This window comes from Macaca thibetana, chromosome 3 (assembly GCF_024542745.1).
Source record: "Macaca thibetana thibetana isolate TM-01 chromosome 3, ASM2454274v1, whole genome shotgun sequence".
Taxonomy (NCBI): Eukaryota; Metazoa; Chordata; class Mammalia; order Primates; family Cercopithecidae; genus Macaca; species Macaca thibetana.
The window spans coordinates 77,534,624-77,552,197 of NC_065580.1; the positions used below are offsets into that span (position 1 = coordinate 77,534,624).

General features: G+C 34.3%; 1 protein-coding gene across 9 annotated transcripts in view; it reads left to right on the top strand.

Annotated features, from left to right (window-relative positions):
• C1GALT1 (core 1 synthase, glycoprotein-N-acetylgalactosamine 3-beta-galactosyltransferase 1) overlaps positions 1–17,574 on the top strand; it is a 208,297-nt gene that overhangs the window by 180,079 nt on the left and 10,644 nt on the right. For 6 of the 9 annotated variants that reach the window (XM_050782985.1, XM_050782981.1, XM_050782984.1 and 3 more), the window contains one exon: positions 2,713–3,538. In XM_050782985.1, coding sequence (XP_050638942.1) covers positions 2,713–2,916 — 204 coding nt within the window. In that variant the 3' untranslated portion in view covers positions 2,917–3,538. Of the gene's footprint in view, positions 1–2,712; positions 3,539–6,522; positions 7,771–17,574 lie in introns of those variants that run through there. The other 3 variants (XM_050782982.1, XM_050782983.1, XM_050782989.1) reach the window with 3 other exon arrangements.

Sequence of the window (17,574 nt, forward strand, 5' to 3'; positions counted from 1 at the left end):
ACCCAATGTGAAACTAAAATTCTATTATTATTCATCTATCATTTAGTAAGTTTTCTTCCCCCTAAATGAGTTTAAATCTTATACTTTTTTTTCTATGTACTAATTACTGAAAATACAGAAAATTTTTATCTAGCGAGTCAGGGTAAAAGATACTCTAATTCATGAAAGAGTTACATTCCTAAATTTCTTGTTCAGAACTGACTCTTAAGCAGTTCCCTTCCCACTCCACCTTCTTAGTAATAGACTTTTCACCAGAGAAGTTGCAGTGAGTGTTAATATGGTAGATTTAAAATATATATATAATTGTTTATGTATATCTCTCTACATGAAAAATTGACTTTTCTATAGGTCAGAAGTGGTCAAATATGATTTATTTTATTCTTCAGTTTCATTTATTCTGTCTGAAACATATTAGTACATAATTGAGGTAGAGAGCTCCTGATTTTTTTAAATTGTTAACTAATTATTCTACTGCCATTTTTTAACTCATTACTGATTTAAAATATCTCGTTTATCGTACACGATAGCCCTTACTTATAGTAGGATCTATATCTGGGATTTCAGTTCTATGCCATTGTTCTAATTTGATTTTGGCCCAGCACCATATTATTTTGAACCTTGTAGCTTTACAGTAATTTTAAGTTATTATTCTAAGGGCAAATTAACTCTTCTTTTTTTCTAAGTGTTTTGGCAACTCATTTCTTTATCTTTGCATACAAGCTCATTAATTTAGGGATAACTGCCAAGGATTTTTTTTAAGTTGCCTTTTAGGTCCTTTGGTCAAGTTTTATAAACCATTTCCATAGGTACGCAATATTTCTGTTACTGTTCTACTTGGGCTTTTTAAAAACTTAACCTTTTTACTGATACATATGAAAACTTATTTGTTTGGTTTTCTTTTTAAGCATCTTTAAAATCTGGCTTTGTAACTGAATTCCCTATTCTGATGATTCTTCGCTTGAGATTCTTGAGTTTTTTGGGTAACCATAATTGTCTGCTAGCTCTTGTTTTCTAATAATTATAGCTTTTTTCTTTTATTGTCTTTTATTGCATAAATGCCTAACAGAATCCTGACTATCCAGTAAAATATAAATAAGAGTAACATAATTAATGCAGTAAATCTTATCAAAAATATTAATTATTTTAGAGAACATAAAAATTGCTTCCAGAGGTCAGCAATTTAAAACTATTACTGGTCTAGTCCTTAAGTTTAATATGCACTGGACAGGATAGTAATCACTAAGGTACATGTGGTTATTGAGCACTTGAAATTTGGCTAGTCCAAATTGAGACATGCCATAAATAAAATACACACCTGGTTTCAAGAATGGTTTAATTAATCATTGTAAAACTATTGCATGTTAAAACAATATGATGAAATTTTTCCGTTAAATTTTCATTTTTTTTTCTTTTTTTTACATTTTTAATGTGGCTACTATATGGCTCACATATCTGTTGGACAGAGCTAGTTTAGATAATCACAAGTTGACCTATCTGGTTATTTTTCCTATTTGCTTTTATTCTGGTATTTCCTAAAGGTGCAAGACTAGGTTGTCTAAGAATCCACATACCCAGTGTGTGTTTCAAAGGAAAGTTCAGAGATAACAGCAGAGAAAATGCAGCGGACAGTTTGATAACTTTTACTACACTGTAAGCTACATACTTCCAAACATGAATTACTAGATTTATTAAATATTCAATCAATATGCATCTTCTCTTGGAACTTGCTAGACTATCTCCCTCATTCTTTACAAAGATGTCAGATGGAGCCTGAAGTTTTGTTGGAGTCACCTGGATGACACCAACGTTCTCCAGATACCAATTCTGACTCTAGGTTGACTGCTTAATTCGTCTCTTTTTGTCTTCTTAATTTTATTGCTTTCTTGTTCATTGTATTGTTTTATTTTAAACTTTGTTCTCATACCAACCCTATTAGGAATTTATGAGAATTACATAATTGGACAAAGGTTTAAATCTGACCTACCTGAGGGCCACCTGATACGATTTTTCAGTCAATAATAGCTAACATTTATTGAGCACTTATTTTAAGCAAAGGGTAATTCCAAGCATTTTACACACATTGTCTCCTTTAAATAACCACCTTTTACAGATGTGGAAATTGAATCTTATAGAGAATAAATAGCTTACTCAAGGTCGTATACTAGCCCACAAAATTTGGGTTCAAACCCAAGTCTAGCTTGAGAGCTTTGTCTCAAATACTGTACTGTATGGGTTGATATATATAGATGAAGTGTATTGGGTTGTAGACACCTAATGGGCAAGGCTTTGTAGTCACTGAATGCCCCAGAGGTATCTTTCCGAGTCTGAGCCACGCAAAAAATTACAGTGAGAAAATTAGGAAGAGAAAGCAGATGTTGGAGGAGATTTATCCTTTGTATGGCTGCTCCTTTGATTTGAAGAAATCTCAATAATTTTATCTGCTAAAGAGTGTGAGAGAATATTATTTCAGTTAAAAATACTTTCCACAATTTCACTTGGTTTCACCAATTTCAATTAGTTTTAAATCATTAGGACATCTAAGTAAACTATTGATTTATTCCACAGGTCTAGTATATTAGGTTCCTTTGCTTTACCTTGCCATCTTTAATGTTTGCATTCTTTTAAAATTACATTGTCCTTTATAAGTATGTAAATATTGTATGCTAGCAATGTGCTGTTTATTAACAATGCCTGTTTCCACTACTTTTTTAGGGTCCTGGTTGCTGTTCTGATCTTGCAGTTTCTTTTCACTATGTTGATTCTACAACTATGTATGAGTTAGAATACCTCGTTTATCATCTTCGTCCATATGGTTATTTATACAGATATCAACCTACCTTACCTGAAGATATACTAAAGGAAATTAGTCAAGCAAACAAAAAGGAAGATACAAAAGTGAAGTTAGGAAACCCTTGAAAGAAAATCATGAGTGAACAAAGGTAAAATGTCTAGCATTGCACTGAGAAAGGACTTCTGCATTTCTGACATAGAACACTGGAATCCCAGTGAGGAGTTCTAAGTGAACATTCCTTATAGAAACCTTTCACATGAATGACTATAAACTGAAGCTTTAAATGAGCTGTGAAGTCTGTTAAAATGTGTTTTGATACAGTAATATATAAATATATCTATATATATGAAGAACTTGTGTTTTTAAAATGGTGGCCAGGTAGAGGGATTAGAAAAGAGATTTTGTTGCCTGTTTTCTGACCATCTGTATTATTGTCACTGAGAAACTAAAATAATTAAATTTACTAAAACTACACTGCACCATGTTAGTAATAAACAGATCTGCCTTAAAGAAAATTTTAGAAAGAAATATTGTTGCTCAGTGTTGTTAATACAGCTCAAGAATTGAGTTTATATTTGCAGTATGATATAAATGATCCACACACACACACACACACACACACAGAGTTTTTGTCTAATGAAAATGTTGCTGTGATTATTTATAATTGGTAGTATTTCTTCCAGAAGAAGCTAAAATAAAACTGGCACTTACCCTGAAGTGCATTAATAAAACCACACTTTAAAATTATCATGGGCCTTGACTATATTATATACTTGATTCTAATTGGTAATCTTTTACGGAATCTCTGTTGTCTCTCTTCTAAATATGTTTAGCCACTCTTGAATACCATTCTCCACTATTAATTTACTCAAACCATTCATAGCATTTGTAAACATGTATTTTACAATATTTGTTCCCAAATTTACCCATTGTTAATTATGAGTAACTAATAAATTTAATGCTATTTGAGGATGCTTTTCTCATAACAGTGCCACTCTCAGGAATTACTGACATTTTAAATTGATTATTTTAAACTCTTTCCAACTACATAGTTATGATTTATTTCATTGTCATCCTGTTGAGATGAGAACTTGTTTGTGCCTTTCATAACTTGTTTAAAGCAGAGTTTTAAAATTCATTTATAGGATCTGAGGTGACTGTTAGTTACAGTGGCAAGATTTTGACAAGAATTAAAAACAATAGAAAATGCAGACTGCTTAAACAAAAATGTTATATATTGAAAGAGTAGATACTTAATTTATAAATAAGTCTGAAAGTTGATGCTATTTTGGGATAATTGTTTTGCTAATGGATAGTTCTAACAACGCAGAATACCTAGTCAAGACTGTCATCAAAAACATTCACAAATGTTTCATTCTATTTTTAGTGACTCTGTTTAAAGAGTTTCTGAAGGGAAAGAAATTTTTTATTTTTATTATGTTTAGCAGTACTCAGTGTGTCATAACAATATTTTACAGATTTTCTATGAGATTATTTTTATGGTACAAAAGATTTACATTTCCCTTATGTTTATCATTATGCCAATTTTACATAGCTGTCGTGCCACTGACTCTGCTATTTAGCTAGGTAATTCCTTTTTTCGGAGACCGTCTCACTCTGTCCCCCAGGCTGGACTGCAGTGGTGCAATTCTCCTGCCTCAGCCTCCCGAGTAGCTGGGATTATAGGCACGTGCCACCACACCCAGCCAATTTTCATATTTTTAGTAGAGATGGGGTTTTGCCACGTTGGCCAGGCTGGTCTTAAACTCCTGAACTCAAGTAATCCACCCGCCTCGGCCTCCCAAAGTGCTGGGATTACAAGTGTGAGCCACAGCGCCCAGCTAGCTAAGTAATTTATATTTATTGTGCCAAAACATGTCAAAATCATGACCTCTTTGAATGGTATATTTGAGAGGATGTTCATTTCATTGGCTAACCATGGACTACTCTGCCCACATAGTGAAAACATGCACCAATTTTTACCTATTACCATGGTAGTATCATCTGCCAAAATTTCAAGGCATTCATTTGATTCTTTGAACAACTCTTCACCATGGTGTGTACATGAATTTTCATATGTGTTACTTGACTAGAAGCATAAATGGTTTACTATAAATATCCAAAAACCTTAAGATTTGCTCATAGGAAATGAATATTATGATGAATCCTGGGCTCTAGAGTCAGACTTGCTTGGATTTAAATTCTTGCTCCAACACTTACTGTTTTTGTAACCTTGAACAATTTTACTTAATCTCTCTGTGTCTCAGTTTCCTCATCTGTAAATTAGGGATGATAATACTGCCTACCTCACAGGATTTTTATGAGGATTAAATAAATGTAAGGTTCTTAGAACACTGTCTGTCCCAGAATAGGGAGCAATAAATAGAAGACTGTATTATTATTCTGTTACCTTGGAGTGTAAATACTGCATTTAAGTGAATGAAAAATTTGCTTTGACCAGATAAGGAAATAATAGCTATTATTTATCAAGTGCCAACTGTATGCTAGGTACTGTACTTAGATAATCTGTGTATAATAGTGTTAATCCTCAAAATTTGGGTGTTTTTCCCCTATTATAGATAAGGAAACTGAGGCTCAGAGAATTAAAGTAACTTTGTCACTGTCACAAAGCTAGTAAGTAACAGAGGTAGGATTTATATTCAAACCCTATGTGTTCATTTGAACTGTCTCAGGCTTGGGGTTATTCATTTAGCATTATTTCCATTTTTATGTATATGTTATGTGATATCTGATACATTGGCCAGTAATAGTCAAATTAACACAGCCAAATTGTCAAAGTGATTCTTAAACTGTGGTTCTCACACTTGCCCAGGATGTTGTTAAATGCAGATCTGAAAACCCCAATCTCAGAAATTCTAATTTAAGCATGGGGCCCAAGAGTATGCATTCTTACCAGATACCCTAGGGCAGCGATTGTCAAAAGTGTGGTCCCAGCAAACAGCATTAACATCACCTGGGAACTTTGTTGGAAGTGCAGCCTCTCTCAGGGCTCCATCTCAGATCTACTAAATCAGATACTCTAAGGGCAGGGGCTAGTAGTTGTGTTTAAGCAAACTCTGCAGGTGTCTTTCTTATCCTAGTTTGAGAACCAGTACCCAACAACCTACGTGATTTTGGTGCAAATAGTGTTTGAAACACACGAAGATTACTGCCCCATTACTAAGACATTTTTCAAAAAGCATGTTTTAAATCACTGTAGTACAGGATCACACTATATTAAATCTAAAATAAAGATAACTTAAAGGGTCATTGGATCATTCATTCTGGCCAAATTTTTAGCTTCTCCAAAGTGACTAATATCAGGGCCCACAATAAAATCTGTAATTCTCCAAGTTTAGTAATTTTATGTTGAGGCAGGAAGGGTTCATTAAGTACTAATAAGTACATAATTTATTAAAAGCATACATAAGTGTCATCAAAAAGTTCCACAATTGTTAAAAAAAAAAATTGAAGTAGTAAATGCTATTTTATAACATACATTTTTCTGCTAATTCATTGTTTTGTTTGACCTAATAAAGCAAAAGAAAAACAAAAAAGCAATTCTCCAAGTACTTCATAGAGCACATAAAATCAGATTTCATGATGATGATGTATTTACTATCTTTTAGATTAAGATCTTTGTTATTTGGTAAATGATTTTAGTATGGTTTCAAAACATAAGGCTTTTGATGTCTTATGCTCTCTAATAATGGTATGCTTGTATTTTCTAGTGGAAAGTTCATAAAGCAGATTTTTGTCCCAGTTTGCTTTCAAATATGAATTTCAGAGGAGTTTTTCTTACTGTAATGAGGTATGAAAATAAATCACTGATCAGCTCTTAATATTTTTTTAATATGGAATTGGATTTGAGCATTAAATTTGCTAACTGGTTAGTTTCACAGTTTTCTTGAGTATTAATTTTTCCCTTGAGACTGTCAAACTATAGTTATTACCAGGTTGATGCACTATTTATTATACTTGAAAGAATCCCTTGATTAAATTATATCTAGCATTTTATTTGCCATTTAAGTTTTCAGTTCATTAGACTATTATTCTTTGACAGTTTCTGCCTTGTGTTTATTGCCCTTCTTTATTTGCTTTATTACTAACTTCCATTTTCTAGTTACTCTTAAATGCTGCCTTCACAGGGTTAATTTGCCTGTTAATAGTGATTAGAATTTTTATTACTTAATTGATAATTTTAAACCTACTAACTAGGGTTCCCTATAAAACGGAAAGTAAAAGTCTAAGAATAATGCCTGCTGGCTTTGGAGATACTTGCCCTGCTTAAAAATCTATAATTTTAAATTAATTCTACATCTACAATTATTAAAGGAAGTAGTTATTTGGATTCTTCCACTCACCCTTTTCTCAAAAACAACAACAAAAAAAATCTCATTTGCTTTATTTTTCTGCTTTATAGTAGGCCTGACAGAAACATACCGAAGCAATCTGGCAGACAACGTGTGGTAGATTTTATGCTAAATGTTAATGTAACCTCTGTTGATTTTTTTTAAAATGTGTTTATATATAAGATTTGAAATAAAAACTTTAATACAGGCTAGAATAAGGAATTTTACAAATTCTCTTTAGAGAAACCAACTCTAAAGTTTTAGAGTTGAGTTGTGCTCTATTTCAACTCCCTTACCTCTCTAGTTTTCAGTTTATATTAAGTTTTAGTAACTTTGCAGGGCCTTGCAAATTAATAACCTACATGAAGTATATTATTAGAGGGAAACTAATCTTACTGCTAAGCAGTGTGTTGTACTACATAGTGAATGTTTGTGTTTTGGAATTTAAAAATTATTTAAGGTAATGGTGTTATGAATGGTTTAAAAATGTCTGGTGACTTGCTTATTTTAAGTGATCACCATTAAGTCAGAAAAATGTATTTTTAAATGTTTCTTGAAGTGCCTTTTGAACATTTTTAAACAGCGGATTTAAATAATGCATAAAATAAATTGCCGTGTTCAAAGTTGTTTCATCTGATTATTTTTAACCAATATAAAAGTTGTGAGATAAATGTTGTCTTTTATGGGTAGTTTGGGGTTATTTTTCCAAAAGTATAAAATTGTTTTCCCATCAAAGCTATTTAGTTTGAATAGGCTTACATAAGTTTTACTGCAATATGTATTACTTACTTTAAAGCAACAAAATATTCCACCTCTGACTGAGAATAATATACTGTGAAAAAATTAGAAACACTCTGTAGTCCAGGTAAGTGTGTCTGGATGGGTGGGGGCAGAGGAGGGGAGAGAATCTCATATATTTAGAGAGAGATTGCTTCTGTGCTCCTTGGTATATTTTGATCGATTGCATACACAGAGAAATTAGTTTATTCAACAAATAATTGTGCCGAGCATCTGCTAGAAATACAGTGGTGAGCAAGACATACAGGATGTCTTAATTCTAGAGTTAGCAAATAAGCTAATAGATGAATAAACAAAGTATTTCAGAGAGTGGTATTAGGAAAATAAAAATATTAGAACAATTTTCTGGATGGGGTATTAAGGAAGACTAGGAAGTAACATTTGAGCAGAGACTTGAATGTTGAATAACAGACACTTTATGTACTTCAGAAATTACTTTTATCTATGAAATTATTTGTTCCAACTATGTGTTTAAAAAACAAAAAAGTTTCCACCCTTGCTTAATCATGCTGTGGGTATATGTATATATGAAGGCTTACTGAAATGTAAACTATAGGCTGAAAAACTTTGTGTTTTTAGGCATACTTCATCCAGAGCTCAAGTCTATTGATAGATTTGTCTGGGAGTTTCAGGATATGAATAAAAATAGACCTAGTATTTTATGTCTTCCTAGGCAAACAGTTACAAATTTCATAAGGCCCTTGAGTCTAGCCTATATGTCTTGATTTTTCAGTAATCTACTACCCAGTATGTTCTCTATTAGCATGTGTGTGTACGCATGCAAGCATGCATACACACTGTTATTTGGATTAGACAGCTTTAGAAAAGCTGAGGAGACAAATACCACTTCATACTACTTTAGTGGTAGAGTTGTATAATTTAACATATTCAGACAGCTAAATATTTTCCAACTAGCTGTACTGATAATTGTTAAGTCATTGGGAAGTAGATATATTTACCTAAATATATACAATTAAACCTATTTTAAGTTTTCCAAAGGTATGACTTCATAGTACTGGAAAGGACACAAGAAGATTCTTGCTGAATTTATCTCCTTGTTAAGGGGAAGTACTCTACAGAGCTAAACACATTTTTCATCTTAAAGTCTAATAATGCTGACAATATGGATTGTCCAAAGGAGATTTTTTTAGTGGTTAAGAATGAATGAACATTTAACAACTGAAGTTGAATAAGTTCAGCAACATTGGCATTCTCCAAATACATCTATATTAGTAAAACAGAAGTGAACTTTGTTTTGCCATGAGTTTGTTACTAATTAATACATTTTGTATTGCTGCCTGGAACTTAAAACTGTCTCTGCATTGCATCATTTCTTCTACCAAATGTGCTAGTGTTTCTTGTATTGTTACCAATATTGCTTTTCTCCAGGACTGAAAATTTGTCCAGGGGATTATATACTTTCTTACATATTGCCCCTGTGTAGTGCAGTTGAATACAACAGCTTACTTTGAAATAACAAAATACTCATTTTAAAAAAAATGAGATTCAATCCTAGAACTTAGGCTCTTTGGCTTTTCTAATGAATGCCTAGTGAAAGATTAACAGTACTTCTTCATTTCTAGAACTGCTGAATAATGTGCTGTCATAGAACTAATTTGGTTACAGTGTCTTCATTTTTACAACTAACCAGGTTTTCGACTTTTGTAAGCTTCAATTTTTTTTTCATAGAACTACCTAAACTGCATTGTCTCCCCTTCTATAAGAGTTCATTCTCATTAATTTTCTTGTCTAATTGTTAGATTGTGGAAAGGTGGTGATTTGGAAGAGAAGTAATATTCAACTTTTCCTTTAGTTCTACTCATGACTATCTCCCTTGTTTTTATACTTTTTGGTGGGGTGTGGGTAGGTGAGTGTGGGTGTGTATATGTCAGAGGCAGAAAGAAAAAGGATAGTTATGATTTTAATAACTGGATTTTTAATGTAATTGAAGTATTAAAACCACTGCTTTTTTATGTTGATTAGGTTTATGTAATAAGCAGTTTATTTGATGAAGTGAAGGTAACTATGTGTTTAGAATAATTGGCCACAGAGATAATTCCTGATTTTTAAAGTAATTTTTACAAACCTGCTTGCCTGACTGAATTTCTTTTTTGGCCTTTGAATTTATAGCTGTTGGAACCTTCTCCTACTCATCTCTCATTCCATGGTTTTTTCTTTTACCCTTTCTTTTTCTTCTAATTGGCAGCAGCAAGTCTTTAGTTTCTCAAGACTTTTTATTGCCCCCATTCTCTTTTTTTTTTTTTTTTTTTTTTAATAGAGACAGGGTCTTCTTGTGTTGCCCAAGGTGGTCTTTAAATGGTTTGGCCTGCCAGAGTGTTGAGATTATATGCGTGAGCCACCATGCCCGGCTGCCTCTGTTTTCTATCAAAATGGATGTGTTTTAAGACTTTTTTTAAAAATTGTGTATCTTTTGTGAACCTCAGTTCCCTCTCACCAGCTTAGAAGTTGCTGAAAGAAGGAAGAGAGAGCACTCAGAGAATTGATGCCCGCATTATCCTGCAGTTTCCTCTTTCTTAAGGAAATATTTTCTTCTAGAACTTAGTAAAAATATGGGTGCTTAAAAACTTGAAAACCAGTGGGGAGAAAAACTTAACCTTTATAGATAAAAGATTCCAGTGTTCAGTATTAAGGCAGTCCTCTCTTACATCTTAAAAATGGTCACTGCGAGCTGTTGAATAAAACGAGTATAACCTCAGAATATGAGACCTTCCACAGCCTGGCCCTAGCATGTGTTCCCTTTTTAAAAATTTGCAATTCCTTACCTAAACTCCAGACAAATTCAGTTCCAAATCATTTAACCAACATTTGAGTGCCTACTAAAAGTATTGATCTAGATAATAGGGATAAAGTGGCAAATTATATTTGTTGCTGTCAAGGAACTTACCTTCTATTAGAAGCAAAGTACCCAAAAAAATAGTTGTGTGCAGTAGAGTTATACTCTCAGGCAGTGTGCTAATTGTTTTACATTGCATTATCCTATTAATTCTTGCTACATTCCTGGTGGATGGACTCTACTATCTACCGTTTCAGGCATCTGCTGGGGATCTTGGTATGTATCCCCCGTGGTAAAGGGGGAACTACTGTATTTTATTTGTTAACCTCCAGCACTTTACAAAAAAGGGGAACTGAAAGCACCAGATGTTATATAGAAGAAAGAATAGAGTGTGAAGCAAGAGACTCTTCTCGAAAGGGGCCATTTAAAGCATTTCATTTCCATATGCAGCCATAAAACTTCCATCCACATCATTCAATGGCTTTTCTACTCTTAATTCATATTGCTAAGAAAACTTCTGGCTTATTCTTCTTGTTAAAGTTTATGAAGTATCCTGATACCAGGGAGGAAAAAATGCCATTTCTATGGCATAAGCCCATTAACCTACCCAAGTTGTCAGAATCAAGAGGAGGTGTTTGAGAAATTGTTTCCTCTTTTTAAACATTTAACTTTTTTTTTAATTTTTAAATTTTTTTAATTTTTCTTCAAAACTTACAAAAAGTACACATCATTATATCTTGTGTATTTACTACCAACTTGTACTAAATAAGTCATCTTTCCATCAAAAAAAGTGATAAGCTCCATTATTTAAAAAAAAACAAACATTCATTAAAGGTGAACATTTCAAAGATGAAAATTTTAAGAGAACCCCAAACTCCACCATCCCCCAAAGTAATTCCAATTAATGCATAAATATAAACTGGATATTAAGCTAAATAGATAGAAACTGTTTTATAAAAGTGAGATAATATAACAAATGCTAATTTTAACATTATAATTTGCAGAAATACAGTTGCTCTTGATCTGGCCAAAATCTGCAAATTGTCCTGGGGGCAGGGAGCGGGGAATGTCATCTTAGCAGCAACAAAATTGAGTGATTTCTTTGGGAGGGGGAGATGGAGAGACGAAGAACAGACTGGACTTAGGCTTGTCTGTAGCAACATTCAGTGCTAAAGCAGAGCGAAGCAAAGTCTACCAGATTCTTGGGTGGGATGGGGGTGGGGAGGAAGCCAAGTGATTTCAAATGTAAGGGTAAATTAAAAGAGGGTGGACACTTCTTGAAGAATCTAGATGATGAAGCCCATCTAAAGAGATGAATGGACAAACATTGAGAACAGGACTGGTGCTGGTTATTTAAATATGTAGTTGTAGAATTATTTAAGGCTATAGAAGCATATTGAAATGTTATACATCTTGATATAGAAAAGATTAACATGTTAGAAAATAGAATATCAAAGACAAGGTAAGGGGTAATATATACATGCCCTAATTGGTTTTACTTTTTAGAATGTAATAGAAATTTTGTAAAATTGATAATATATCAAGCAATAAGGATGTAATATTCTGAATACAGTTATGAAGGTAATCACCAAAACTCTAAGCCTGATAACTATTAAAATGAAAACACAAAATTAAAGATAACACAGGCCATGTAAGAAAGCTAAAGGGAGAATTTAAAATAGGAAGATGACAGAATTAAGACCAAACATAGATATGATGTCAAATAAGGATAAATATGATTAACTTATAAATGTATGAATATATAAAAACTGTTGGCAGTACCTTTGGGGAAGGGTACTAGGATTGGAAAGAAATTGAATAATTCACTATTTTCCTTTTTGAACTTTTAAAAAATCATGTTTATGTTGTCACAGTTTAGAGAACTATAGTGGGAAAAAAAAGCTGTCGGCCCTGGGTCCCTAGGGTTTTTACAACCAGTGGTGAAGAATGTCCACAGACGTTCTTAAGCAGCAGTAGAGGTAAGCAGGTACACACATGAGCTGGAAGGATCTCAAAGCTGATTTGGGTTGTTTTATCTTGTCATAAGGACTTTCTTTCTTCAATCAAGGGTATAAAGACTGCTGAACTAGTTCATAAGGAGGGTAGATGAAGGAGGTATCCATCTTAAAGAGTGGTAAATAGTTGATCCATACAGAGGACCAGCAGCCTCATGTGGACCCATCTTAGCATCCTTCTCTTCCTCTACTCAAGGGTGAAGAATACTTAGAAGTTACTATTTATTCTCAAAGCCTTGCATCAGATTATTTTCATATCTTTCTTAGATCTGTTCTGGCTTAAGTCTTACTCTCTTATTCGTGGAAATAGAAGACATTGAGCCCTTTCCCACATAAAAATATAGGACTACTGATTTCTAGAGCTTAAAGATGTTCCACACCTCATTTGAAAGATCCAGAAACAGATCTAGAGATGTTAAAGTTTAGAAAAATGACACAAATAATGCCAGAAATGGCAACAGAACTCAATTTTCCTGACTCCCAGGTTAGTGGTCTTTGTACTAACTGCAATTTCTTATCTTCCTTGAACAACCTGAGCTACGTACTTTTTTTAACAAAATTTTTTGTGGGTACATAGTAGGTGTACATATTTATAGGGTACATGAGTCCCTTTGATACAGCCATGGAATAAGTAATAATGACATCATGGAAAATGGGGTATCTATCCCCTCAAATATTTACCCTTTGTGTTACAAACAATCCAGTAATACTCTTTTAGTTATTTTTAAATAGACAAATTATTATTGACTATAGTCACTCTATTGTGCTATCAAATACTAGATCTTATTCATTCTTTCTGTTTTTCTTTGACCCATCATACTGCTAGGTAGAACTCACATATTCGGTCCCTGCCTTTTTCCACCATTTGCAAATAGGTTCTAGGCACAATCCTAATAGTTGCCAGATGCTGTTATCAGAGATCATATCTGTCTTGTTTCCAATTGTGCCTGGGACATAATAGGACTTTTTTTTTTTTTTTTTTTTAAATAACAAAGCCATGTGTAGTGCAGCATGCCTGTTCTAGCTACCCAGGAGGCTGAAGCTCAGCAGTTCAAGTCCACCCTGGGCAACAAGACTCCATCTCTACAACAAAAAAGTTTAAAAAGATTACTATACACTATGTATCAAAATATTACTCTCTCCCATAAATATGTACAATTATTATATATCAATTAAAAGGAAATAAATGGTGAGCATCCTTTCACTACGAAGAAAAGTTCTGAGTACCATATGCCCCTACCTTCTTCTGTTTCATTTTTATGGAGACCTCTAAACAAAATGCTTTTCTTGTAGATATGGAGGGACCCCTAAACAGGTTTTCTACTTGAGAAAATCTTGATTTGAACTCCACACATCATACACCATTGGGCAAAAAGCCTTGCATTTATATTAGAGAATATAGTCCAGAAAAAGAACAAAACCTCAAGTGTGGGCAGAAGATTGTGTTTATTTGCTGTTAGGGAAGAAAACTCAGGTTCCTTTCCTCTACAGTGACCATTAGACATTCCAAAGCACTGTCAGTTGGTATATCTCAGTGGTCTTGGTTACTGAAGCAACGAGCGGTCTGTGATGGCAAAAAAAAAAAGGTAGGGTCTTTCCTAACACTGGTAAGGAGACAACTCTATACAGAGTTAATAATTTACATTTCAAGTCACAAGTTTTCTATCCTATTGGAAGAAGTTTCTAAAATCCAAAAAAAGCAAGGTCTCTTTTTTTTCCTCCAGTCATTAATTCACCCATTCAACAAACTTTTACTGGGCTCATGGTTTGTCAAGTATAGAAGAGAAAAGAGGACGAATCCTGTGGTTAAGGCTTGCCTGAAGGATCTCACATTTGGGTTGGGGGCTGACATGCCAGTGAACAAATCGCCTCCTCAGGACTGTGACACATGCTATGATAGATGTATTTACAAAGAACTATAAGAGGACTGTATATTAAGTGTTTAGGGATCTGAGAAGTTTCAAAGAAATTGTGGCATTTGAACTAGATATCAAAGAATAAGGCTCAGGTACAACTTCATGTGAAAGAGACAATATATTCACAAATTTGCCAAAACCAGGTTAACTTCATTCTTCCAGCGTTCCAGTTTTTTCCTAAGTACAATCAGTGTACCATTTTTTCTGAGACCCAGAGCCATTTTCTTTCATTGGCATGTTTTTAGGCTTATTTTTCAGTAACTCCAGTACCCCTGAAGTTTCTTTCCTTAGATCTTAAACAGATACATTCAATTGGGCATTACTACATGGTTTGAGGATAATGTCTTTATACAAAGGTAATATATGCACTTGGTAAGAGAATGAATATAAAATGAAAAGCAATAATCTACCACTGCCCCACCCAGCAGTCCCTTTGTCCAGCCATAAACAGAAAATAACAGAACTGTACTCATTTCGAAACTGTACATATCATTCTGCTCTTTGCCTTTTCTACTTATCTGTTTAATAACTTAGAGGTAATTCTTTTTAATAGTTAACTAGATCTCTTTATGGATGTGCCATAAGTTTTTAGCCATTCCTTTATTGATAATTGGATTATACTTTCATTATTGTAATTATTGCTGCACTGAACATCCTTGAAATGATTGTGTGGGTACAGCCATAGGATAAGTTCCTAGCAAGGAATTGCTGAGTTAAAGAATGTGTGCATTTAAATATTCGTAGATACTGCCAAATTGCCTTCTTAAACTGTACTACCTTATACTACCACTCAACATTTATGAGTATATTTCCCTGCCCCTTTTGCCAGTTTTTGATTTTTAAACTTACTAGTTTTATCACTGCATTAATATCTGATAATTGTTGATTTGTACGTAAGGTTCGAGTGATTTTTTTATACATTGGTAATCTGCATTTCATCTTAGCCAGTTGTTTTTAATAGTGAATTACTAGGGTTTTTAAAATTTATAAACTCTGAATATTGGCTTAGTTTATATGTATTAGACCTGTTATGATTATTTCGTACTTAAGTTGTTGTTTTCCCCACACAAACCAATTAATCTTTTCTTAGTGCTATTGAATTGTGTGTCTTGCTCACACCAAGGTTTATTTATAATGTTATCCTCTTACTTTCATAGTTTCATTTTTTGTGTTTATATTTTTGATCTGTCCAGAATTTATTTTCTTATATGGAGTGAGGTAGGAAAATGGCTACCTGTTTGTTGTAATACACTTTATTTGATGATCCTTTCTTTCAACATTTATTTTAAATCACCATTACCACATATTTCAGTATCAGTTTGTGTGTAAACTGTATTCTGGTCTGCTTATATGCCTATTTCTTCTGCAGTACAATGTTTTAATGATTTCAGATTCGTAACACTTAATAACTGACAGAATGAACTACCTAAACATTTTGTACAGACACTGTGGCGGATTCAGCTACATATCATGGCATTATGCCACGAATCCTTTCCAGCATTATTGGCAGAAATAGCCACCCTTAAAATATTCCCCTCATGATCCTCAGAGGTTCCAAGGGTACAGTGTCATGTGTACCCAGAAATGGGTTGCCCTCTTGCCCATTCCTGGGCTGCCTCCTAGGGACAGTGACTCCAGTTAACTTGCTACTTCAATAGGCACTACCATCTTCTGCTGGTGACTTCTGTCATCTTGTTTGACCCTGGGGAAAAGACTTACCTTCCTCTTTGTTGCCCACAGTAGAGACCAGACCTTCCTGACTTGTTCTCGAATAATGAAAGAAAGGGTCCAGATAGTACTTTATGAGAGCGGCCAAGCCCCAGTGGAATCCTTTCAACCCTTACCAGGCTAGTGCTCTGCCTTCTTTGCTACCTGTTTCCAGGTCACCAAAGGTAGTTCAGCTACCCCACTAGAAACCTTCAGTTATCAGCACTTCTTTAGAATTGGAGTCAAATTGACATCTGCACTAAAAGAAATGAGGAAGGTTTCCCCTCACCTGAGTCTAACACTCTCAACACCCTCCTCCCAAAATTCCTGCTGAACCAACCTCTCCCCTGGGAAACTGACAGTGAAAACATTTAGTCTTTTCAGAGGAAATTACATCTTTACTCAGAGAAATGTGGTCTGGATTTTGGATTTGCAGCCCAATAAGAAAATTGCCTAATGGTATCAGGCCCTTCATATCTGTGGGTTCCACATCCATGAATTCAGCCAATTGTGCATCAAAAATATTCAATAAAAAATATGACAAAAATATAAATACAGTATAATGGTTATTTACATAGCATTCACATTTTATTAGGTATTATAGAGATTAAGATTTAAAGTATGCAAGAAGATAAGCATAGGTTATATGCAAATACTATACCATTTTATATAAGATATTTAAACATCCATGAGTTTTGGTATCAGAGGGGGTCCTGGAACCAGTACCCCAAGGATACTGAGGGACAACTGTCTATTTCACAGACTGTATTGTGTTTTTGTTTTTTTGAGACGGAGTCTTGCTCTGTTGCCCAGGCTGGAGTGCAGTGGCGCAATCGCAGCTCACTGAAGCTCCGCCTCCCGGGTTCATGCCATTCCCCTGCCTCAGCCTCCCGAGTAGCTGGGACTACAGGCGCCCGCCACCACGCCCGGCTAATTTTTTGTATTTTTAGTAGAGACGGGGTTTCACCATGTTAGCCAGGATGGTCTCGATCTCCTGACCGCATGATCTGCCCGCCTGGGCCTCCCAAAGTGATGGGATTACAGGCGTGAGCCACTGCGCCTGGCCGTCTGTATTGTTTTTTACAAATGGGGCAGCAACCAAACCCAAATGAGGCTGCATCAGGCTCAGCCCTGTTCCTGTTTTGTCTCCCTGCACTAAGGGTTTCAAGCATATCTTAGGGCTGTGGTCAGCTTGTTAAAC